Genomic DNA, 27,265 nt, shown 5'->3' with positions numbered 1-27,265 from the left:
CACTCGCTTAACAGTGCGGCAGCGAAAACCGTCAGATCATTTTGCCGCTCCCTGTATTTGTGTGAGAGATCATACCTCAGGTATGAATCACATATTCTTGTTTTCTGTAGCACGTAACCATTCATATCCTCCATTTAAAAAAAACTTGTTGCTTGCGACAAACCCCCTTGGTTGCTTCTGGCTTATGAGAATAGTTACCATCACTCAGTATATACCAGCAGTGAAGGTGTTAAAGAAAGTACCATTTATATTCCATATAAGCTTGATATTAAGAGAAAAAGTACTTGAACAACATTTTTAAGCAAGAGCAGAGAACCAATATATATATTGGTACAAGCACAATTATAGCACTTCTAGATTTTAATGAAATCGATTAATAAATTTGTTCCTAAAAACCAACTGTAGTAAACCAACTATTAATTTTTCTCCAAAATAACAATGTTAATCCTCATGCACATTTACACCATTATTTTTTATTTTAGCATTAATTCTTTTTGTAAAGTGTATACTTTTTGAAGATTTAAACGATTAAGTACAAGAAAGTGAAGAGAAATATTGAAAAACCAAGAAGTTTTTTGTTGCATATTAATTTCATGTTTAAAATGAAACACCTGCTATAGTTCTACTAAAAAAAAATAAGTTTAACATTGTTTTTATGGGAGTAAAATCATAATGGCAGCCAGTACAGCCAGCTCTTAAGAAAAGAATCACACTTTTTAGCTTGAAATACTTAAATCCATCTGTCAAATATATCAGCATCAGTCACCAAGATAAAGATACCTAAAGTTGCCATTTTCAGCCAAACAATCAGTGTTAATCTTGTTGGCTGACACTGATTTTATTCAATTTACATGTCTGACAGTAGGTTTTATGAGTTTGAAGCTAAAACATGACCTTTGAATAAATGTATGATTTAGACTAATTAAGATATTTTTGTTCAGCTTATGTGTGATCTATGATCTGTTACCACATTCTCTTATTTAGTGGACAGCAATTTCCGTATTGTTTCTAATCTTTTTTCCTTTGTGATATGTACCCTTGGTGTTTGGTTGAATTTGACACTACGTCAAATTTCAGGTAAAAATCATGTAAAACGTAGCTTCTCTTTCGGAAAGAACGAAAAGTAGTCACTACTGACTATGATAATGTGAATGTTAAGTAGAGGTGGGCTAATTCCGATTTTTAACATCAATTTTTGCTTCTTCAACAATTAAAAACTTAATTCTCGTGATTTAGCATTGTGGCACATTCGTATAGCGATTCATACATGATAAAGTACTTATTTTTGGTTTATCCACTTCAGTATGTTCATGCTATATACCTTACTCATGTCCATTAATGTAGATTACTAATTTATAGATGTTTAGGTGCTTTAGGAAATGGTGGCAGACAACCCCTTTACAATGCTTCACATGACGAGATCTTCAATTAACTTTGTGATGTCACGATCACAGTGATACACACTAAAGAGAAGAGTTACTACTTTATTACTTGTACTTATATTTTATATCCATTTTACAAGTGTGAAATTTAATATAGCAAAATTTATCATGGCACCGCAATCCAAATATTCCACAAACACCAAATGTACCTCATCAAACTGACCTATTTTATCACATGGTAGTGAGCATAGAATGCTACTTTTTGCTCACTGCGGCCAACTTGAAAATTACCTTATTTTGAATTTTAGCACAGTTTCTTTTAAATTATTAAATCTTAAAATCGAGAATGAGTCCCACTTTGGGTTAAAAAAACGTTTGGAATTAGCCCACTTTTAATTGTACAGCTACAAAATCGTTTTAAAACTCAATAATAATTTAAAAACTGAGCTCTAATACTTACCATACAACAGAGGAATCCCACGAGAAATAGTGAAAAGGTTGAAATAACTGGCCCATTAATTTTTTTGAAGAGTCTTCAAAAATGATAGGCCTACCAGTTTTGCATTCTAAGAAACGATAGATATATTTATAATTACAAACAGTGCCTTGGAAACAAAGCGATCTTCAAAATACTCTATCATCCAATATACATTTAAATAATTATGTTTGTACAATGTTGTTATTGCGGGTTTGTGATACTTTCATCACAGCATAAATATGGTCCATTTGTATGTTATAAATTAAATATTTTTTCTTAAATAAAAATCTTTCATTCAATAATTTGAATGGTATTGCAGCCAATTTAATATTTCATAATAAGTGGCATTTAAAAAATCCTGACTGAAAATAAATAAGTTTAAATAATAATAAAATAACCAGGTCCTTCTCTAAATAAGTAACACAGGTCAGAAGTGTTATGCTCCGCGTAAATGTACAGAATCAAATTGATTTTCAAATATAAACATATTTACAGCTCGCTCGAGGGCACTGAAGCGGTAAACCTTAGTGCAGTGATCAGTGGTGTTTCACGCGCCGGGAGACAGTTTTAAATTTTGTAGCAATCCAAAACTCATCTCTCTCCGTTGGCGCCGGTTAGCATCGATTGCAGAAATTCGTCCAACAAATTAGCAAGTTTCCGGCGCTTAAAGCGCAACGACTCGTTGATGATGTCTTTTAAAACTTTCGCGCGAACATGGACACTCCCACGCATTTGTTCCAGGTGGCCAAATAACGGTGCGTAATCTAAACAGAAACACAGACACATTTCAACAAAATAAAATTGACAGACCACAAACAGGCCACCAGCACATGTTTCAACACAAAACAAGTTTAAATGTTAAAAATATATGATTCACATTCAAATAACACTGATGTGTCACAAAAATGTATTGCTTAATTTATATAGAATCGTGGAGGGGAGATGAAAATTTGTATTACCATTCAAATACTCCGCTAAATAGTTGATTACAATTTTTTTTAAATTGAAACATACTAAATATAAATGTATTATAAACACAAGGCATATTTTTTAAGAAAGTACCGTTTTGATATTACGCCTCTGAAGCGCTGCGGTTAGTGTCCCTTGCTTGTGCACTCTCTACCTTTATCTGTTAGCAAGCCACAGATGCAATTATGCCAAAATACGATTGTTTTTAGACTTGTTAATGTATATTTCAAATATCCCCATCAATTGAGAATCCCGTTGACAGAAGTATGTGCTGTTATTTGTTTTCTCTGCCAAACCTTACCTTTTGACTAAAGGTGTGAAAGCAATTGAAATTTACTATCAGAATTGTGAAGTGTATAGACAAAAAATTATGAGTAATGAAATGGCATTCAAATGTCCATCCACATGCGGTAAAACAAACTCAAGATCTCACCACAGCATTTTGTGTGGAACAATTAATTGTTTAAACCCCCAAACAGCCCATTGACTACCATTTGTTTTTTTATTCATAAGAAGAATCATCCTAGTCCCACAACGACGACAAATATCTTTTAAGATGATAGTGTACAAAAGGTTGTTTAGATATGATAAGTGACTTAATATTGATGACAATTATGTAGAAAAGTAGATCAAAGTGTGAGCTGTTTTAGATAAATTTACTTGATTTTTTATATGTCAAAACAGTAATTACTTAAAATATACACCTTGTATTATAAACTTTTAAGGTAATTCATTAAGTAACTAATGACAATCAATATCATGTTAAGTTCGGTAAATAGTTTTAGTTTTGTAAATTGTACTTCAGAGGGTTCATAATTTGTTAAATTAAAAAATTGCATATGTTTAAGATTGTTTTAATTTATTTACCATATAACGGTTTCCTTGTTAGATCAAAATCACTGAAATTATATCTAACAGATAAGATTTTCTACCAACATGTCATTTGCCCTTGGGAGGTAAAGGTTCACCGATGGGAGTAAACAATCTTGTAAAAAGATTTGTTAGGATCTAAGCTAATGTGTGATGAAAAAACTTTAGTTTTATATACAGAACCAGTACAAAAATTATGAAACTGTTCCAATACTGTTATAACATTCTAAGTTGTTGGCTAAGATTGAATAATTGTATATTCCTCTTCTGGAGTTGAATATTTGAGGATACACATTTTGTAAGGTTTTATGCTTGAAATCTTTTTTATGTATTTGTATAGGACTCTGTTTAATGGAAAAGGCATTTCTCATACTTCCACATTAATTTATTTAAAAAGCGCTTTCGACGGTTAAGGAAAATAGGACTCTGTTTAGACAATTATAACCTAAACGTTCTTTGTCCCTTAAAAGATATATTGTTTCTTGATGTATTATTCATAAATCACTTGTTACATTACTAGATACTAAGTGAAACAGCCAAATGCCTAGATTAGGTAGTTATTCTAAAAAAATAAGTAAAACAGCTAGCCTTATATGGATGACTACAAATACCTAGATTTGGTAGTTATTCTAAAAAAATAAGTAAAACAGCTAGCCTTATATGGATGATTACAAATGCCTAGATTAGGTAGTTATTCAAAAAAATAAGTAAAACAGCTAGCCTTATATGGATGACTACAAACGCCTACATTTGGTAGTTATTCTAAAAAAAATTATTTTTAATAGCATTTAGCACCGTTTAACCATATAAAACACTATTCTCTTTTAGGTTGTTACTTATTTTATGAAATGAATTTAATTTTAGCTTGTTTGATAAAAGTTTTTCCAACCATTACTCAGATAAAATTTATTTTATTGACTCTAAAAATATCTTCCTACAAATACTCTAATAGCTAAATCAGGCAATAACCAATAACTATCAAACTTTTACTTGTATGTCTTGTAATGATAAGGATTATAAGAAAAGATAACCCCATCACCAAGCACTTAAACGTACACTAGATGTTAGAAATAATGTTATTTTCCCCAAAATTTATAAAGAGAATGGAAAATATATTATGAGTATTTAATTCTTGACTTAAAACTGGATACGTTTTATTTGTTTGTGTCATTTTAATCATTAATTTCTGTCCAGTAACATAAACGAGCACTGAAATTGGCATTACAACGTTAAGTTAATTAAAAGAACAGTTGAACTATAAATCCAAGAAAAAGTCTTTACATATTGTAGCCCTATACTTTGTCAATTCAATCTAAAATGAAATAATGATGTATTAGTTCTTATCAGTTCAGTAACATTCTTGAGGAAAATAAATTCATTGTTCTTGTTTAGAGTACTATTTTCTGAAGAATACATTTTAACACTATTGGATTACACTATACTACACTTGTGAGGGATGAAATTTCAAAGATATAATCTCTTTTTTAAATGTTACAAATTTTGCTATTTTTAAATGTGTATTAAGACTACTTATCACACTAGCTGACTATACACCTCAGTTCAATAAGAGAAGTTCAATATATCTGCCAGTTGTATGTGGTAATTATTTATATATATATATATATATATATATATATATATATTAATACATGAGACCAATCACACTTTATAATAATTGCACATTATGCTTGAATCTCTGAATTTAGAGTAATTATAGATAAACTTATTGCAAACAACATTCTTGTCACTTCTCAGTTCTGATTCTTTTCCCAATAAGATTTATTGCTATTAATTTAATGTATTATTAATTTGTATTATTGACAGTATTGCTATCAAAATTGCTGTGTTTAAACTATTATTAAGATATGTAGAGTGATGAGTTGACTTAATTATTTGACTAACAATCTTCTTTTATCAAAACTGTTTTGAACTACTGACCAATTAAATGTAAAATATAACATATTGTTATTTTTTAGTCATAAATTTCGTGCAAAAACCTAAAAAAGAGTTTTTGTATTTTTGTAAAACAGTTGTAAACATATATTTGTATCTATATACTTTGGAAGTAAAGAAGTGATGATAAAAAATATATATAAACTAACATTATAAAGTGTTGGATTCGAGTTTTATATACACACAAAACTTATATTCATTGGATTAACAAAGAAAGGAATTGTGACAACCACTTCTATCTATAACTGATAAGGAAGGTATATAATTGTCAAAAAGACCCCCACAATGGTTATTTATAGTGACTGGGCTCAGAGGAGGGGATGGGTGACTGCAAATAGAGCCTTTCTTTATTGTTTGACAGCTGTATCAGGTGAAGGAGGATGTTTGTTATTGTCTTATCTCCATGTTCCCCTCCTCATGTAAAAACCATCACTTATCAAAACAAAATGGAAGACCTAACATACCCTAGCTGATATATTTAAAATCTTGAAATTTGGAAAATTCTATTAAAAGTTTTAAGATAGTGGAACCGTATATTAATAATGCATAAATAAGCACATTTGACAAAACTTTCTAAATAAAATTAAAAGACAACCTCAAATTTTGCTACTTTACTTAATCTGAATGTTTAATAACTCTCTTCCAAAACAGACCAAAAAGTATAAAATATATTTATAATTCAGTGTTATGATCCAAATGAACAAAGACGATTAGAAAAACTCTTATTAATTAATTTAGTTAGTAAGTTCCAATGTTAATCCAAAACAGCAGCAATACACTGACAATAGGTGAAAAGTAGCATTTTGGCTCGGTAATCTGTGGTGACAGACAGATAAAGGGTTAACCTATACTATGTGTAGGTTAGTGTTATATCTAAATAATTGTTAACTTTAGATTCCTATTTTAATGCTATTATGAGAATTGTTGTTTTTTGTTGGGTTGAACTAAATATGTTGTATGGTGGGATAGAATCAGAGGCAAGATCAAACTAGAACAACGTACAATTGTTACTTACTTATTCCAGGCCGCCTCACTTCTCTATACGCTAACGTTCGAACGTTGAGGTTGTGCTGTCGGACTTCTGCCATTTCCGATTTGGAGATCGGCAAATCGCTGGGTTTAATATCATTCAGTCCAGCCGGAGAATGGGGGGTGTGGTTTTGGAACCCTTCGGAAATGTGATTGGGCTGCCAATCAATGGCAGGACTTTCGTCCTCCATTAGTGTGAGGGGAGGAGGGGAGAGCCCAAGGATGGGGGCACTATCAAGGGGGAGAGGGAGGGGAGAGCACTCATCATATGGTTGGAGGGGAGGAGGGGAAGGAGACCTTGCACGGCTATCTTCAGGGCTTAAACTATTTAGATCATCTGCAAAACAAGACAACAACAAAACCCGTGTTTAAATACCAAACACTTACATCAAATTTCACCATTTGGCATGCTGTGACAGTTTGTCTACTTAAATACAACATAATAGCTACAAACATTTTCAAAAATCATGCAGTACAATTCACGTTTTCCCTTAAAAAATATTGTTTTATAACACAGTCTTTTTGAATTTTACCAATAAAAATTTAAATACCATTAAAGTTTTCACCAACAAAAATGTACTGACCAGTCCTCTGTTAGTCAAATTTAATAGTGAGTCATTGGTTTTATTTTACAAAATTTTGAAGTTTAACGTATGCAAAAAATGTTACACCAAATGTCCAAACTAAGGGTGTGTACATTACAGTACACAAACTTGACCTATGGTGGCAAGTTCTGAGGAGATGTAGAGATGAGGAACAAAAATAATGAAAATAGGAAAATTTAAGAACTAAAATATGATTTTCAGACATACAAAATTAAGATAAGTAACTGTGTGAGTTTTGTTCAAATGAAGACAGAGAATTATGTAATATTTAGCAGTGCATGTGTATTAAATATTAGTGTAATCATCAAATTAAACATATCATGTAAATTATTAAATATTGGGAAAACATCCCCTATAATAGGTACATATAGAGTAGTGATCCATGACCTAAAATCAATGATGGTAGGAAGGAGTGTCACTTTTGATACTTTATATCTATGGATAAAATATTTCTCATTTTATATAACTTTCTGTGAATCGATGGTTGGGTAAGTTATATTTACTTTATAAAATATTACTTCTTCAAAGAAAAGTAATTCCAATCAGAAAGTATTTTAAATGTGAAATGTTTTCATGTTTCAATAGAGGACTACGACTATAATTATAAACTAAAAATCAATTATATAATAGTGAAAGATTGTCCAAAAATATTTAATTTTCTAATTTTAATACGGCAATAGCGGTTTTGGTTCATTCTTTTTAATTTTATTGTTAATGAAATTTGAAAAATATTACATTCAAATGTATTTGACTTTTGCATGTTTTAGATACCTAATATGTATGTCGCTTAAAAGCACTATTACACTTTCCAAGTCATGATTTTGACATAAAATCAACTCTCCCTCGATGTAGACATGTAATTACAAAGACAACATTGAATCACTTACCGATATCACCGTTAGCTATGACGGCAGGGATTAGTGGCGGCGGCAGGCTTGGGGGCGGAGAGTTTACGGGAGGAGTCGGAGACGGCGATGGAGATGGAGACGGAGCTGGACTGACTGGGCGACGCACTATCACCTCTCGTGGTATTGGACCTGGCTTGCGTTTGTTGGGGGGCCTCGGACTGAGTGGCTCACTAGCCCCTCTCTTGGTTCCTCCGCGGTGGGGTGATCCACTCGATACCAGGTCAATATCTGCCTCGTCCACCATCATCCTCTGCAATAAAAACAACAATCCAAAAACATATTAATGAATAGCCTTTAGTTTACGGAACAACATTTACAATATATCATATATTACGATTTTTAAATACATGAAAAATACAAAATGAATAGTATCTTAGTATTTAGTGAACAATGGTAAATATTTAGCTCATATTATAGAATACTCACTAAACACATATCAATATTTAACCTTTTACAATAGTGACATCAATACAATTCTCTATAAAGTATTTATTTATAAATGTGATTCCTATAGTTCCCAGGAGAAAAAATAAAGATAAGGATAAAATAATATTTTTTAAACAAGAATGGACAATTTAGCTAAGTGATTTTAGCTCAGATTTTCATCATAGATTTAAATAAAATAGCATATACAAGCTGTTTTATACTTTGCGCCTAACAAAATTCAAATTGATTGTTATAAATTCTAGACAACCAACGCTATTTTCTTCAGTTTTTTACAGGTAATATACTATAATACGAGAAACTGTTGAAAACTGTTTTTACAAAACTGTCTGCAGAACAGAAAGTAGACTGGCTGTGTCTAGAATGCAAAAGTTCTACGAATACGAAAATTACCAGCATATCAAATGAATTAGCAAATTTAATTTTGAGGGTTTTGGAGTGTCTGGAAAAAGTTACCAAAAAATTGAAAATTATTCAAAGTATAAAAATTGATCTGTAAAATTTGACAAATTTTATAGATGAAATTAGAATAAGTCACCAGTTAAGTGATAAGTATCATAAAATTGAAGAAAAACTGAAAACCTTGTCTGAAGTTAAGAAAGATTTACAGAAACTAAGATCAATTATTGTGGATCTTGGTTCCACAGCACTTAGAAAGGCTGGAACGGTATGGAAGAAATACAAATTTTGAACTGAATGAAGTTACTGCAAAAAGTAGAAAATGTGAAGAAGATCTATTTAAAGTCGCAAACAAGTTGGGGGTTGCATTGAAGAAAGAGGACTAACGGGTGATTTCCAAGTAAGTTTTTAATACAATCCCACCAAAGGAAACTCTTAAAAGATAAGTAAAAATACATTTAAATTGTAGCATAAATGAACAAGCAACAAGAACTTGTACCTTATCAATCTTGAAGGGGTTGCCAAACATATGCTGCCTGACTGGTGTAGACTCCACCTCTCGCAGAGGAGACGGCATGCGCTTCAAGTACTCTTGATAGTTACCCATCTGACTCACTGGCATGCTGTGGATATAGTCTGAAACCACCGTTACCTTATTAGTACTGCACATACCAGAAAATACCCTTGCAAATTACTTTCATTGCACAAAAACTACTCTATATAAATGATATGTGTCAATTATGTGTTAAAACCATTTATCTATTTAATTCTTTGATTTCTGTGATCCTTTCCTTCACATATATCTTTCAAGTTATATGAAATCAAATTACAATTTGATAAATTTATATTTTTAAAAGAAATTGATGTATTCAGAATATCAGACTTCAGAACGGATCTTAAATTTTGGATGATTGTACCTTTGTAAATACAGATATTTCTCAATACGATCACAATCAATGTAATCTCTGAACAGCTTTATGATCTCTTGATGAACCTATATATAAAGTATGATGCATTTCATGCAGCATAACTCAAATATTTCCTTTTAGTTCTTCCCAAAATATTTGCTATTATACTACAAATTAATGTTTTGTGTTGTAATGATCAAATTAAAACTTTTTTATCCTTTAGATCCTGTGAAATAAATTAATGTGATAAATTTATTAACAAATGCTAAAACTATTGGCTAAGCCCATGTACAGGAATGAGTCAATATATTTTTTATTTGCTTGATTTTGAAGTTTATTTTGAATTTGTAGGATAAATAGTATTACAAATTTTAATACACAGGAAATCTGTACCAGTTATGAAAAGTATTATTTAAAATGTAAATATTTTAAATCCAGTAAAAGACCATTTAAATAATGACAATCAATTGATCTATTCATTTCTCATTCATTTTGAGGTTAATTGATACTTGGATATCAGTAAAATAGTGTTTTTAGTACATATTGTTAATACATAAGGTAAGTGATCTCAAGCAAGTTGTACCTTCATCAAGCAGTTTGGTGTGTTTGAAGGCGGGCTGGAGGAAGTTTGCTCTCATACGCACAACCTGGTCAAGAAGGTTGCGTCTTGGGATGTCGAAGGGATTCCGCAGACTCTGGCCTCCTACTCTGTGCTGATGCTGCCGATTGCGCACCACTCCCACAACAAATCCTGAAAACTCGTTCAATTGTTCCTTCATCGATGTGAATTTATCTGCAGACAGAGGAATATTGGTTTAAAAACAGGTGGAAACAACAATCAAAAGTAAAATTAGACACCCGTGATACTGACAGTTATACGGAAGCATGTCTTGTGCCAATAGCAGTAACACTAGTTTTTCCGTTTCTTTTTGGTTTTATATATTTTAAATATTTTTATATAGTTGTATAAAATATTTTCTCATTGATTCACTGTGGCTTGTTATCTCTTTCAGATTAGTAAAATCGTTTAGCTCCTTTGTTCTTATACTCAATAATCTGGTATTATAACTAACATCTACGTTTCCTTAGATTACCTAACACAATTAAATTCTTAAATTATTTCAGCCTCACTGCGGAGAGCCATCTCTAGTCAACAGATGTAAACACGTAGTACATACCTTGTAGTAGAGGGTGAGAGATGAGGTCACGACGGAGTTGTGTCCGTGGCACGACCCGGATACCCTCGTTGACAGTGCTAGTAACAACAGTAGCCTTGCTGCCCAGTGGCGGCTGCTTGCTGCTGACCTCGCTACACAACCGGTCATACTCCAGCTTAGCTTGGTTCTTGAGCCGCTTGAGGTAGTTTAGCACGGAATAGCTGAGAGAGTTCTCTAACGAGTCGGGCACTAGTGTCTGCGGCAAGTTCGACTGTGGGCTGCACATTCGAGCCAGGGCACGGCGCAACGGCTGTAAACAACATCATAAGTTCATTTCTTTCAACTATACCAAAGCTACAGGGACCTTCTGCTGCTTTATGTTTATCTACATGCTACTGCAACCACTCAGTATTTAAGCCAAACCTGGTATCTGTTTAGTTTTGAACTTTAAAACTCCCGTACATTAGACAGTTAAAAGACAATTTACCTCAATGTTTTTTTAGTACATTTGATGGAAATGTTATGACTTGGACGAGTTCATGAGACAGTCCCAACCAATAAAAAGTTTCAAGATGACACATTCACATTTGTGCAAAATTGTTTCAATAATAAGTCATTTTAAACAACGTTTTGTGTATTATTAAAATGTTACTCTCTTAAGGTTTCAACATAAAGGCTATGCAGAGTTTGGAAAAGGAATGGTTATATTTTAGTTATTAAAAATCATAGCAGAAAATGGATGTGTTTAATAATTCCAAGTTCATTTACAACAATGTTTTTGATATATTGTAAAGTTTCAAGATAGTGGGCTCTTAAATTTCAAGACGTATACAGTAACATTGAGGAAATCCAATAGTACATGTAGGTATACAATAATACTGAATCCATAAAGGTGACGAACATAATTTCCAACTAATCGCAACCAAACCAACTCTAGTTTTTAGAAAACCCTATACGATTACAAAAGTACAAATAATTTTGAAAATGCTCGGTTTGCTATAGATTAAGTAATTGTATCAAATGTTGATCTCGAATTGAGATTTAAATTTTCTGTTTTTTTATATTATGATTGTTTTTTGGTTCTGTGAATTGGAAAATGTTGTTATTTCTATACATATTTATTTGTAAAAATTATCTTAAATTAAAATCTATAGATCAAGTCTATAGAAAATCAGTTTTCACTTTTTATTTCCAACAATAACTTCAGACATTTTAATTAATATCTATTTGTTTTTTTTTAGAAACTAATGACACGCTACAAGGAAGATAATCAAGTAACCACAGTCTTAATCATTCATGTACAATATTACACTATTCCATGTATAACTTTATACATTCCATGAATAAAGAGATTTGAAATTGAAATATATCCAGCACTCTAAGGGTTAAGAGTCATAATACTACCAGTATTGTACAAATTAACTACAAACTCATCTTTCTGTATGGGAGGTTCCCTTTTTATTCTTACTCTGCCCAGTTCAAAATAGATAGTTCAGTACTGATAAAACTAGATACGATCCTGGGAGGCCTACGTGAAATGGCAACTCCCATATCAAAACAAGTCAATGATATCCAGACTGTTCTGGAGCTAGTATATGATGCTACCAAAAGGAAGCAGCACCGACAACGAAAACAAGGAGAACTAACCCCGGCATAGTAGAGAGGCATGGTGCGTAAATAGTTTGCAAACTGAGTCCTCCACTCTGGGGTCGGCTTCTGTCTGTGCACCTTGAACAGGTCATCAAGCAAGGGCAGCAGGGCCGGGTAGTTGTACGGCATCACAAACAGGTTCACACATGTCAGGTTGGTAGAAGCCTTCAGATAACCAAACGGGTGACCCACGTCTGAGTTGCGGTAACTATTTGGCACAAAAACCTGTGTAACAAAACATAGTTTTAAATTTTGTGGCATAGTCTGTCCAAAATAGCCTAATTATTTTAAATATAAAGAATAGCTTATAGTACTTGTAGTTCATTTTATTTTAGACAGCTGCTGCGTTGGATATTAGTTTGTTTAAAATGTATTGTACGTTTAAGTTTTAATTAAAAAATATTTAAGATAAAGATAATACTTTGCAATATAAGAAGCATCTAAGTTAACTATTTAAAGTTTTTTTTTTAAATAAGCTGCAATACATCGGAATTGCATTAGACACAAAAATCCCAATGTAATAATTTCAGTGCTTTACACTAGACCAACAAAATTAATGTGGCCATCTCTGGATTTGGAATTGTCCAATACATTTGTTTCTAATTAACCTCCACCATATTTTCTAAATAACTAAATTATTTTAGTATCTTACAATGTTGTTTACCTGCCAACAGACAGTAGGCTGCTTCCTGGCCAAAATATACTGCGTGAGAGGACTAGGTTCCAGCTCATACTTGTCGAAGGGAAGGTTCTCTATCACCATTGGCTCTTGACTAGTGCACATGAACTTAACGTTGGGGTGGGCTGACCGCGGCGGCTGTGAGAAAACATAAAATAAAAAAGTTTGTTAAGTAACTTGCACATAAGAAATAATGATTTTTTCAACCCCTTAAAGTGCTAAACTTGGCTTAGTTCAATTACATTTAAAATAAAATTCTGTTTTTGCCAAGTTCAATTTATTTTCTATTTCTAGGAGGAAAAATACACATTTTTTTACTACGAAAGAAATCAGATACAAACTTGGAGACCATGATGCTCATTTTGTATGCTTACCAAAGAAGACGCGGAGAGGTCTGGCCAGAAAGACTCAGGGATGGGCCAGAAGCCGATTGCGAACCCCTTCTGTGCAGACTTCGGTACGTAGATGAGTCTGCGGCAGTTGTGCCAAGCTGTGTTATTGAGTGTAGGGCCCGGCCCTAGTGGCGTGTGAGTTCCTGTCCCACCGTTGCGATTCTGCCAACAAAATAGATCAATAATATACATGAAATATTATATCTGAGAAATGTTCAGATAACATATTCCTACAGCGAGTTTTAGTTTACTATAGAAAGGATTTGTTTTCAGTATTATGTTCAATGCTGAATGCCACAGTTGATGTTTCCAATCATGTCAATGATAATGTGATAATTAACAGATCAGATTACTCTATATTAAATAACCAGATTAACTATTAAAGTTTCTCTAACAGCGAAATAAAATTAATTCTGTATTCACGGCATCAGAGAAGTAGCAAAATTAATGACAAATATTATGGTTATAATAGATTAATTACAGTCAAATATACCCAAAATCATGACGGTGATTAACAAAAATATAATTATGACAACGAAGTAACATAAACAATTTTTTTTAAATAACTGTATCCATATAATGTTGAAGTTTGTTTCTTTGAATTATGTCTATTCTATCAGATCTGCAACCAAATCTTTTCTGACTATAATAGTTTTGTCAGACACCGGTTGACTAAATCTACAGATCGTATCCTCACACTAACCCCATTGTTGGGCAGCTTGAGTTCTGCGTGATTGTTAGGGTTGATGACTTCCTTGTCCCAGTCCCTCTGTTCCTGTTCCAGGTCTCCATCCTCACTGCCCTCTCTCGAGTCTGGAAGCACACCATCAAAACTGTCAGTATCTCTTTCAGACAAAAGTTATTAGAAGGCAGTAGCTTGGTTAATACTCCATCAAGGTTGATTCAGGTAGCTTACGTTAGAAACGCAACACTTAACAGTCAGTCCATCACAAGAATTTAGAGCATTAATTGGAACTGAGAACAAAATGATTACTCTGACACTTGTAGATCCTGAATTCTTGAATTCTTCCAGTGCAATACTCTTTATCACTGATGAGTAGCAATGAGAATGTTCAATATAATCTAAGTAAATTATTGTGAAGTGTTCCATGAAATTATCTTTAATTGTTTTGAATATGTAAATCTACTCAACCTTTTTAAATCCTTGAAGATCAGATTCGTAAGTGTCTATATTTGTATACCAACACACAATAAAAATATATCTACCAGTACTAGTTTTATAGACCGCTTCAGAACAATGCTGAGCAGAATCGTAATTTTTGCCTCTATTCCTTTTCTTGATTTAAATCGTAAAACTATTGCAGACTACTTTTACACATGATTCAGAATGAAATTTGCAATTGGAAAGATTTACACAAGTTTAAAATTTCTGAGAATCAAGGCTATATTATGATATGAACATAAATTTCTAATCAAATATATAACAGAATAAAAGATACAAATCAACTGTAATACTCATCAAATGACAAAATTAATGTAACACTATTTACTACAATTGCCCAATTTATATCAAGTTTGCTATCAACTCTATGGGTTAGTTAGTATAATGTGACCTAAAATTCTATCAAACTTTTGCTATAATCATTAATCAATATACTTTGAGATTTTACATAAATCTAAGCCACCACACAGCTACAATGCAATAGTTTTGTCGTTCTAGAGAAAGAGGAGGAAAATGTTACTTGATGTTAATGTCATTCTACAATATAGTACTGAAACACTGTCATATGCATTGAGAAGAAAAAGAGCAAAAAGTACAAATTACTTAAAACTATCTACCCAATATTAAAACTTATATAGATTACAATGTTCTATTATGAGATTAAGTCAAAATTTGTTAAAACTATATATAATCATTCCAAAATAACAAGATTAAAGACAGAACTACAATGAAATATACAATTAATAAACTTACTTTCATTAGTGATTGGAGTTGGATCTGGACCGATCTTTTCAAAGTTAATGACGACCCCACTCTGTACTTTTAGCACTAAACTGTCGATGCATTGCATCAACATCCTCTGTGAGGTAATGGAATATGAACGTCCTGTAATGATTGAAAAACATCTTAGTTTCCTATATATGTTATTGATTAATTTATTATATACTTACAAACAAAATAACATTTTATTTCCATCACATCAAAAATAAATCAATGTCAGTTATATGACATTTCCACCAGAAGTACAATCGCTTGCAGACTGTTTATCACAAAAGAAAAGAATATTCTCTACATGAACAAACATTAAACAAGTATTAAAAAAGTCAATTTGTAAATAGAACACTAATACATTATATAACAGAAGTTAGAACTTTTTCATTACATAATATGAAGATTAAATTAAAAATTAGTGTAGATGTCTAATTTATTATTAATATTTTATAGCTACACGATATTTTTATTGATTAAGAAGATAAATGAATTATGCTACTACAGAAAACTACTGTTTTAATGAATTTCTAACATACTAGGTTACAACCACATGCTAATGTACAGTAGAAATAAAAATAAAAATATTAAAACAGTATTAAATTAATTTAAAATGTCAATATAGTTTATTTTAAATAATTAACTCTTTTTATTTTGGAAATTAAAATTATTTTAAAAATTAATAAACAAATTTAGAAAGGTTTTTTTATTAAAATCAAAATGTTAAGCAAAACACTTTGTAATTGTAGCAGTAAATGATTTGAACAAGTTTCATAACAAGTAATGCATCACCTCCAGTAACCTCGCACATGGCATCGATAGGCGAAGTGTCGCTTGGGACAAGGCCGGTGTCACGATCGAGTGCGGGCGTACCAGACATGCGCAGCACCAGGGAGAACAGCCGCTGGTCCCATCGGAAAGGTTCTCTTGTCATCTCTGACCCGGGTATGGGAGAGTGCATCGGCAAGTTGAACTGCAAAGGAACACATTCCCCATTAGTTACATTGTCCGGCGCAACAGGTGATTGAAAAAAGATAGCGTGTGAAGAAAAAACATCTCATACTTTAAAATGTAATAATTAAAGATGATATAGCTTTTCCAAGTAGAAACGCGTATTGATATAATTTACACACAGTTAAGTCTAATGAATAGTAGACATAATACTGAGAAGAGTATCATCTGAAAAATAAAGAATATATTTAGCAAATAATTAATTTTTGTCAGTGAAATCAAATACACGTTTTGAATACAAAGGAATGTAATTTTTGTTATAGTTTGGCATTCTATTTATACACATTGATATCAGCCACAGACCTTAAGAACCATTGCAGCACTGGTTACTAAATAGGCCTATTTAGTGTTCTATAGCAACATATTAATAGAACGATTAATCTTAAAAAATAAAGCCACTGGCCATTTTAGAAGGGCTCGTCTATACAAATTTTGTGAACTAAACAAAACAGCCATTTATATAAGAATTAATTGACATAGTTCTCCGTGATAAAACCACAGCTACCACAATCATGATAATTATGATAGCTTTATCACAAACCCCTCACAACATTTTACAAAATACACTTTGGAGAGAAGTACATGTTTTATTTTAAAACAACGTTTTCAATATATTTCTTTAGGACTTGTTATTTACTCTGATGAATGATTGATTTTCTTGGTTTAGTTTTATTTTCTACACATTTAAGAACAACTGAATACATTTTCAAATTTATTTAACCTATTTACGGACAATTAATTATAAACATGTTTTTTTTAATATTATGTAGTTATAGGAAGTAAAAGTAATTGCAGTCTCTAAAAGTAAACCTTACATTGTTTTCTTTTAAATAAGAAGCCTCATTTTATTTTTATACTATGTGATCAAACTTAGAGGCTCATAGACGAGGCAGAGAATCGACTGAGATTTGTTACGCCCCGGCAGTAAGTAAGTAAGTATGTGATCAAACTTAGGTAAAACTGCAGGAAATTACATTTTGTGTACAGTACAGTATCCATGAACTAATTGATATACTACCCGTACATAACATTACAGTACATTATGTATCCATACTTTTGTAAATTAAAAATACTATATTTTTTCATGACAAGATAAAGCGAGTGACATTTTTATTTACATGTCTGACATGTTAATTTCAAGTGTGTCAGGATATATATTTAAACTATCTGAAAAAATTGTTGTTTGAGATTTTTAATCCTTTTGACATCCCTCTATTTTGACATTCCAAAACTAGTGCGGTTGACTAGTTTTATAAGAATTTCTGTCTTAGGAGAAATTCCTCAGTCGATTTTACTAAAAACAGATCTATGCTTCAAAGGACAGAAGTAGCTTTACTGAACAAAAGTTCTGCCACATAATCCCTATACTATAATAATAATAGTACCATAATCAATAATACTATAAGGATGCAAGGTCTATTCTCTGAAAAATCAAAGGTGCTACACATCTCAAATGAGCTGGATACTCGACTTTAATCCCATATGACCTGGGTGAAGTGAAATAAATCATTCACCAGCTAATTATTCAATGTCCCACGTATATTATATAGAAATTAGCTGACTAATCAATGCTGCTTTTTGTGATATCAGACCATCTGATAAAGCATTCTGGTTGAAACCAAATTTCCAAATATCGCATAACTTTTCTGATAAGGTTGAATTTGGAAAACACTTTTATTCAGCGAGGAATGGTATCACTATAAAATTTACAGCAATTTAACACAATAACAATTCTGATAATGATCAAATCAATAATACTTTTATTTAAAAAGGGTTTAGCACCTAAAAACAGACAACACCTGGTCGTCTCTTGGTGGTCTGTGAGTGTATGTAGTACCCACATGCATGCTTGCTGTACTTGTACAGACAACCACTGCCTGTCTCTTGGTGGTCTGTGAGTGTATGTAGTACCCACATGCATGCTTGCTGTACTTGTCCAGACAACCACTGCCCGTCTCTTGGTGGTCTGTGAGTGTATGTAGTACCCACATGCATGCTTGCTGTACATGTACAGACAACCACTGCCTGTCTCTTGGTGGTCTGTGAGTGTATGTAGTACCCACATGCATGCTTGCTGTACTTGTCCAGACAACCACTGCCCGTTTCTTGGTGGTCTGTGAGTGTATGTAGTACCCACATGCATGCTTGCTGTACTTGTCCAGACAACCACTGCCCGTCTCTTGGTGGTCTGTGAGTGTATGTAGTACCCACATGCATGCTTGCTGTACTTGTCCAGACAACCACTGCCCGTCTCTTGGTGGTCTGTGAGTGTATGTAGTACCCACATGCATGCTTGCTGTACTTGTCCAGACAACCACTGCCCGTTTCTTGGTGGTCTGTGAGTGTATGTAGTACCCACATGCATGCTTGCTGTACTTGTACAGACAACCACTGCCCGTCTCTTGGTGGTCTGTGAGTGTATGTAGTACCCACATGCATGCTTGCTGTACTTGTCCAGACAACCACTGCCCGTCTCTTGGTGGTCTGTGAGTGTATGTAGTACCCACATGCATGCTTGCTGTACTTGTACAGACAACCACTGCCCGTCTCTTGGTGGTCTGTGAGTGTATGTAGTACCCACATGCATGCTTGCTGTACTTGTCCAGACAACCACTGCCCGTCTCTTGGTGGTCTGTGAGTGTATGTAGTACCCACATGCATGCTTGCTGTACTTGTACAGACAACCACTGGTCGTTTTTTAGTTATCTGTGAGTGTATGTAGTAAATTTATATTCATACAATTTTAAAGAAATAAATGTTTTACATTAAGCAATTTTGAAACAATATAATAACAGCCAATATAATAAATATGTTACGGATATTTATCCGTAACATATTTATACTAATACTAAAAACAAATTATAATATCTTATTTTTCTAACATATTTTCTAACTAAACAAAAATAATAGAATATAATAATTGTATTAAATCATTATTAATTATTATCACTGTGTTCTTTCAAGTGAGGGCAGAAATAGCTTAAGCAATTAAATTTTAACTCTGCCGAATAAACCATTTTTAATAATTGCAACTTTAAAATACACTCTAAATTTTATTGTATAAAATGGTTCTTCTGAATTATAATTTTTATTTAATTTAACTATGCTAATTTTGATTAGTTTTTTTACCATTGAACATGTACAGATGTGTTCAATACTGGTACTTAATTTCAAACCAGGCTACTGCAATATTTAGATTTTAAATGTGTGCAGAGACGAAACAAAAAATTTTAATGTAACTTAGACTAGAATGAAAACAAAATTTTGAAACTTATGGAAAATAGAATATTAAATTACTATTTTAGTGTGCTTGAAATGTTCAACATATAAAAATGTATAATTACAACTTATGTAATAAATAAAATTGACAATAATTAGTATTATAAGGGAGTAAAAGCCCATTACCCCATTGTTGTAAGTGACATTTAGCAAACATGAAAAATACTTAGATTTAGATAAATAGAAATTATTTCAGTAATAGTGATATTTAATATTAACAGGAGAGGGGAGAAGTATTAGAGAAAACTTATAGAGAGTTCTGAGAACTTACGTCTTCTTGGACTCCACTAGTGTTAGATAACTTGCTTCCATCAGTAATTACTACGATGACGGATGGCTCAAGAAAGAACGGACAGCGACCCTGGCCATAGGTGTCAATGCCTGTCTGCATTCGGTTGATGTTGAGAACATCGAATGCGTGTTTGAGCGCAGCGCCCATCATGGTCATTCCCTGACACTGGAGGTTCTTCAGTTCGTTCATGAACGTAGCCAAGTTCTCCTTCCATCCCGCCTGAATAAATGTTCACACAAGTTAAAAGGGTTCATTCAAATTGTTCACACTTAGTGTCACAATATTAGTAATGGTAGTAACTGATAGAATTGTGCCAATGAGTGTGATATTATTTACCAGAGATTGACAACTCTTCGTAATTTCAAACTATTAATCTCCAACTTCTAAAAATATAATATTCAACTTAATTGTACAGCCTCCTAAATTGCCAAGAGCAAATTCGATTTTATTATATTCCTTGCAGATACACAATCATCATCTACAAAAGTATGTGTTGCAGTCTCAAGACTGTACCCCTTATTTTTATTTTCCAAACAGTATTTATGTTGCTTTAACGAGTTTTTGAGATATGGACTGAGGGACAGAGGAGTATAGGAACAAGTCCTGCTGTTGCCACGGTGATCAACAAAATAGATCATTTTTTTTTAATACGGTTTCAAATAGTCTTAAATTGCTCAGCCGTGTGAGAAATCACAAAAAATGATCCTAATTTTCTCAAAACAGTCATAACAGCCAGTGAATTAGTGTATCATGGGTATGACCCAGCAGTGACATAACTAAGGGGTGTATGAAAGAGATAGAACCCCCCGAAAGCTTTAAAAACATATAAAATAATACCTATAACAGCAATCCAACATGTTTAAAATACAGCAGTAAAATCTTTTACTTTCAATTAGGCCTATCTAAATAATTCATATTTATATTCTGATTTATTCCATATCCTCCAGTGTAGTACTCTTCAACCACATTCATTCCCTCTAAGCCAAATTCTAGTTACGCCATGGTAATCTAGAAATCAAAGTGCAGTCTTCTTTCACTGTGGAAACACACCGCACACCGTTGCAGGCAGCTTCATCAGGATAATGTTCCAGTGCATTCTGCCCAGCTTGTTTAAAACATCCAGACAAAACACAGCATCCCTGTTATATCAGGCTCTCCACTACCTTGATATCACACTGAGTGATTTGTGGTTGTTCCCTTGAAGAAGCACCTTGCAGGTTTCCGATCTGAGACTAGGAATGACAATTAAAACATTATGGTTTAACTAGCCATTACAAGGATGCCTTCAAGACGTGTTTCAAATCTCAAATGGGACTATTTTAAAGGAGATCAAACACTTGTTAAACCATTTTGATGAATAAATAACCTTTTTGCAGATTAAGGTCTGATCATTTCTGAACCAACCCTATGACATCAGTTTTTGCGTACTCAGTGGAGGTTCTACTGGCAGGTAGTATAAACCACACAGAAGTGAACCATCCTGGTGATTTTTGTAGTTCAATAGCAAATATGAATAAAATTAATACTGAATTGGGATGTTCTTTTATGTAAAACATTGCTATAAAATATATCTCTATCTATAAAGATATCCATATAATATGCACTGATAGAAAATTTAAAAAAATATGTACGATATGGAATGACTTTCTATGGACACATTTTATTGTTTTCCTATAAACTTTGTTTATTTAAGATTTTAAATTTGAAATGACTTATTTTAGTGTTTTTAATTATTTGTTTTTTATAATAATTTTATTGTACAGATATTTTAATTCTAAACAGTTTTGTGTCTTTGAGAAGACAATATTATATACCCTTTGTTAGAAAGCTTGTTTTTAACAATGGAATGATTGTGAAGCAAACAGGATCTTTTTGGACATTTACCATTGTTCAGCAATATAAGATATCAGATACACTACTTTTCGAGATCTGCAATTTGATCTCTTCTTCAGGTAAATAACTAACATAACACATAATTACAAACTAGGTTAAAATAAACAAATCATACTAGAGCGTTGTGACAAGCGTAAGTCAGGAATCACAACCACCATGTTGTGTGTCAACTTCACTAACTCTAAAACATGCACTTAATAAAAAACTAACCACAACACTAATTATTAAAACTGAATTACAGAATAGAGGTCACAATAGATCTGAATTTCCTGACCAACCACCTATGACTGACCAGAGGCCAATAGCAAACAAGATGGAGGCAAAAAGGAAGGGAACACAAGTGGAGCTTTTTTCATTATTGCTTCATGCTTGATGAACTTCTTAAAACCACACTGTGACTCTGCATTGGTTTATTACAAATATCTAATCTGTTTGATACTTTTGATTTTCTTTTTAGTTCATTTTTCAGAATTGGCAACCAAAGTGGCCTAATCTCAACTTGTGGTAGACTGATTGGTTGGTCTAAAATTTAATGTACATAGCCTTGATTAATTTCCTTTCAAAGAAATGGGGTTCCTGATGTATTATGTTGGCTTCATCCCAATTCATATGATGGTCTTCGGACCAACAGTGGTGTGCAATTTTTTAATTTTCTATTAGATCCTTTCTTGTGTTTTCTTTTATCCTTAATATTATATACATTTGTAAATATAACATTTTATCGGGTACCCTTTTAAAATAACAATGATTTAACATTAATTACACAAAGATTATTTTTTTTTTAAGTTTCAAATTCTTTATTCGAGTTGTATTACTTATTTAATAAATAGTTAAAATAATTGTAATTGTTTTTGAAGCACAATCCTATGGAACTACTCAAACCTCCAAAACTCAACAGCTTATACTCGTTAGGGATTACAGAAGTATTCATAATTAATTAATTTAAAAGATGAAAATCTACAATACCAACCTTGATATTATTTGGGGGATCCTCAAATGTCATTAACATATATCTGTCACCCCTGCTCTCCGGTGATCGCTGTCTTACCTGCACAAACAGAATTTGTTATTTATTGTAACAAGTAGGTATGAGATGAGATTAGGATTTAAAACGTTTAATTACAGGCATAATTATTCGCATGTCGCATACATACATATCACAATTATAAATTTGTAGGCTATATTTTAGATAATTTCTGGAGATTGGATTAAATTAGTGAAATTCACCACACACTACCTCTCCAATCTTTTATTGTGCTGACAGAGCTACTAGAGACCATGCTTAGTCCATGTAACAAAATATTAATTAGCACATGGTAATGTATCTACGATTGTTAATGCTATGTTCTTGTTGAAATACTAAATTGTTGCTATAAAAATCTAGTTTAGAAACCTTTTCTAACTGGCCTTTGACACTATTTAAACTCTGTATATGTAGTTAAAACTATGCATGACAGTTGTTGCAGATAAGTTATAATGTCCCATTAGTAAGCACTGTGGGTAATTTTCCCCACAGCTTCTTGCAGTATAGCCGGAATACAATAAAAAATAGCTGTCTCTGTATCACATTCCAGATTTTAAGCTGAGACCCACATCCCAGGCAACCCACTCATTCTTTAAATCAACATATTTAATTGCAAACATTGTACTCTTTAAATCTCATTTATTGTTCTTATGATGTTATAATATATACAATTAATTTGTCACCTCTAATTATTTGTTTAAAAGTCAATTAATATCACTGAATTGTACCAATTTTAGAGTTTTTCTTTATTTATAGCCTAATAGTTTACATGAAATATGCTAATGAGTAATGAGACCACGAAAAAAATAAAAATCTTAATTATGTGCATTATAATTATAACAATATATTGCAACAAATACAGTGTTTTCATAATGCAAAGATTTTTAAAGATATCTTTTGTGTGATACCTTTTGATTTAAAATTGTTTTCCCTTGTTAGTATATTTTTATCCTATTCCAACTGACAACATGAATTCGTTAGTGAGTATTAGCCAATAAAACGTTTTAAGATGATGGCCAATGGCATTTGTGCAAACATTTTAACTCAGGTATTTTACAACATAAAAATACTTAATACCATAATACATAAATACCAGGGTTCAACCAAGACCAATATGTAGGTTTACCACATTTCTTGGTTTGGCCGTGACAATCCTGGTTTTCAAATATGATCACAGTGTCCTGGCCGGTTTGCCTTAATGTGCCAAAAAAATTTTCTGATTATGGGAAAAGAAAATGTCACTGTTTTCAACGTTGCTGAAGCTCAGACATCTCTTTAAAAGAAATCTTACAGACAAAATGCCTCTAACTTTATCTTTATGAGAAAAAAAAAACACACACAAAACTTACCAAGGAAGATCACAAAGTGGAACAGGAATTAAATGGATTTTATCAAAGATGCATTGTGTATTCTGGATCTGTAGAAGAAAACTGTTGGAAATGCAGAATGGTATAAATGTAGCCAAAGCTAATGAGTGGGAACAAGCTAAATTATTTGGCTAAAATTATTAAGAACAGCCTTCCTGACCTTCTCAAACTAAATATTAATAGTGATGAACTGTTCAATAAAATTGTTCTAGTTAAAACATACTTGGAATCAGCTGGGAAATGTGGAAGAACAAAGACGAAATTAAATGACAATATAATCTCCAGTGAAGACAAAGGATAAGAATATCTGCACATTTCTAGAACAATCATACTGCTGTAATTTACTTAATTCAAATTTTTGAGTATGCCTTCTGTTTAAAGGAACATCGGTTCCTGTTCAAAAGGTATTTTCTTTTACGAACAACACCTAAGGACTGATGACAGAAGATTGATGGGGTCCACAGTAAAAAAAAAGTATCATTGGTCTGGGCTGAGAAGTTTTTCAGTAAAATAAAATATAGGAAACAAACACTGAATAATGTCTTAGCTAACAAGAGGTAAAATCTAGAACTTTTATAATAAAAGCAGTTTCAAATCTCAATGAAAATGTTTTGTAATAGATTAAATTACCAAGCATATTAATGTTTACGAAGATGACCATCATAATAGCCAGTTGTACTGTTCTAGGAATTTTAAATCATTCAATTCCAGTATTTTAAACCACTTTCCCCTAGTATTACAATTTTGTACTATGGTTTTGTATGAGCTTGCCAACCAGTCAGCATTTTCAATTGTTTTAGCTGTTATGTCATTTGACATTGTGTCAAATACAAATAGGCTATATCAAACAATATACAACATGGAAATATCAAGTATTAGTTATATCCAGAATATGATTTGGGATGTTCCAGATTGGTGTGTGATATCACACAGCAATTTTAGGAATAAATTGGCAGTTAGATAATTACAAAATTCTCAATGGTCGATGATTATGATGTATGTTTCTTTCATCAATTTTAGATATAGGAAATATTGTTTCAATAATTACTTAGACATGTCTACATACACAAAAACACTAACCAAGAGGCCTAGTTTCTCTGCAGTTTATCCTACAAAGAATTTATCAAATCTGTGGTGCTTAAATTAGTAGCAACAGGAAATAGGCAATTGGGTAGGCCTATACAAATAAAATTGTTAGTGTAAAGGGTTACAATATTTTTATAAAATGTAAATACAAGATGTTCCCACATAGTTTACCTAAGGACTAGGTATATTTCAATTTTACTAGTAAACAATTAATTGAATAAATTCGATTTTAATAAAACTATTTTTTTATTATTCTTTATATAATTAATTTCTTAGATCTTTTGCCTTTGTAAGGATAGAAATACATATTTTATTTTATTTTTCTTGACTTTTTAGATCTAAAGCATATTTGCAGTAGCCAAAATATTTTACTACAACTAGGCTAGTTGTACTCCATCCACCAAATTTTCAAATCCTTGTAAAATATTGAAATAAAAGTCCAAATTAAATTAATTAACTCATATTAATAAAACGTGGAGCGTGGAGCGCTAGGCGCAGCTGGAAGGACTCACTGAGGGAGCGAATATATTGAGCAAGAAGACCTACGTGAAAATAAAACTCTACCAAAACTTCGTGTTCAACCTACCTTGACAAATGTTTCTACAGCTCCTTTTGCTACGTCTAGTAAAGTTGGGCGTCCACCTAAATAACCTCTTTGGTTCATAGACGCAGAAGTATCGATTAGAAATACGATTATCGTCATATTTTAAGTAAAATTTGATAATTTACGATTTGATGATGGGAAATCTAGAATAAATTAACAAAGAGCGACATGATGCTACGACGTAACCACCATCATCGTCCAAACACTAGACACACACTCTGCTGACTTTTTTATGACTGATCTCCATTCCAATCTGCAGGCTGCCATCTTACAACAAGACGTTTAAACCAAAATAACCCGCACTACAATTCGACTGTAAGTATAGAATTAGTTTACGTTCAAATTTTGGCTTTTACCAAATATTTATTTGATATAAATAGGTTTATACTTTTAAAATCTTTAAATTAGGTGTGTACTATCACGAGTCTTTACATTATTGGAATAATGTTGATGTCAAATCAATCCGTACCTAAATAAAAATTTCCCTACAATTTATCACAAAACTGCTATTTACAAATCCATCTTGGTCATTTTCTAAATTTACTTTTGTTTGTAGTACTATTTAATGTTACTTACTTCTTGTTATGTTACTCTTTATAAAATGTTGACACCGTTTAAATAAGTAAATAAAAATGCCAATGGCCGTCTTGGATTGTCAGGTGACGGGATTTCAATATCCACTGTTAATTATTTCATAGTTTACTGTAGCACTTGAGCTGAACAAAACAATCTATGCCAAAATATTAGCACAAACCATTATTACTACTTTATAATTTGTAAGTTAAATATTTCGTTAACTTTTAGTTATGTTATAAAACAATTATACTGAATTGTCATTTAGGTTTTCATTATATTTTGATTTAATTGAAAATCAATGGGAATTATTTATTTACTGCCTATTGTCAGACTCCTAACAAACACATATTATACCAAAT

At 32.2% G+C, this 27,265-nt stretch overlaps 1 protein-coding gene across 1 annotated transcript; it reads right to left on the bottom strand.

Moving 5' to 3' along the window:
* Positions 1–1,939: 1,939 nt before the first annotated feature.
* Positions 1,940–26,574, bottom strand: LOC124363068 (integrator complex subunit 6). Its single transcript, XM_046818152.1, has 15 exons — positions 26,313–26,574; positions 23,220–23,297; positions 20,336–20,575; positions 16,567–16,747; positions 15,760–15,891; positions 14,527–14,636; positions 13,806–13,985; positions 13,417–13,569; positions 12,750–12,977; positions 11,124–11,412; positions 10,529–10,738; positions 9,537–9,673; positions 8,174–8,444; positions 6,668–7,018; positions 1,940–2,624 (listed from the first exon to the last, which is right to left on the bottom strand). The coding sequence occupies exons 1-15, from the start codon at positions 26,427–26,429 to the stop codon at positions 2,452–2,454; spliced, it is 2,850 nt and encodes a 949-aa protein (XP_046674108.1). The 5' UTR covers positions 26,430–26,574; the 3' UTR covers positions 1,940–2,451.
* Positions 26,575–27,265: the final 691 nt, after the last annotated feature.

Source organism: Homalodisca vitripennis, chromosome 5 (genome assembly GCF_021130785.1).
Source record: "Homalodisca vitripennis isolate AUS2020 chromosome 5, UT_GWSS_2.1, whole genome shotgun sequence".
NCBI lineage: Eukaryota > Metazoa > Arthropoda > Insecta > Hemiptera > Cicadellidae > Homalodisca > Homalodisca vitripennis.
The sequence above is the reverse complement of the archived record's forward strand: the minus strand, read 5'-3'. Positions and strand labels throughout refer to the sequence as shown.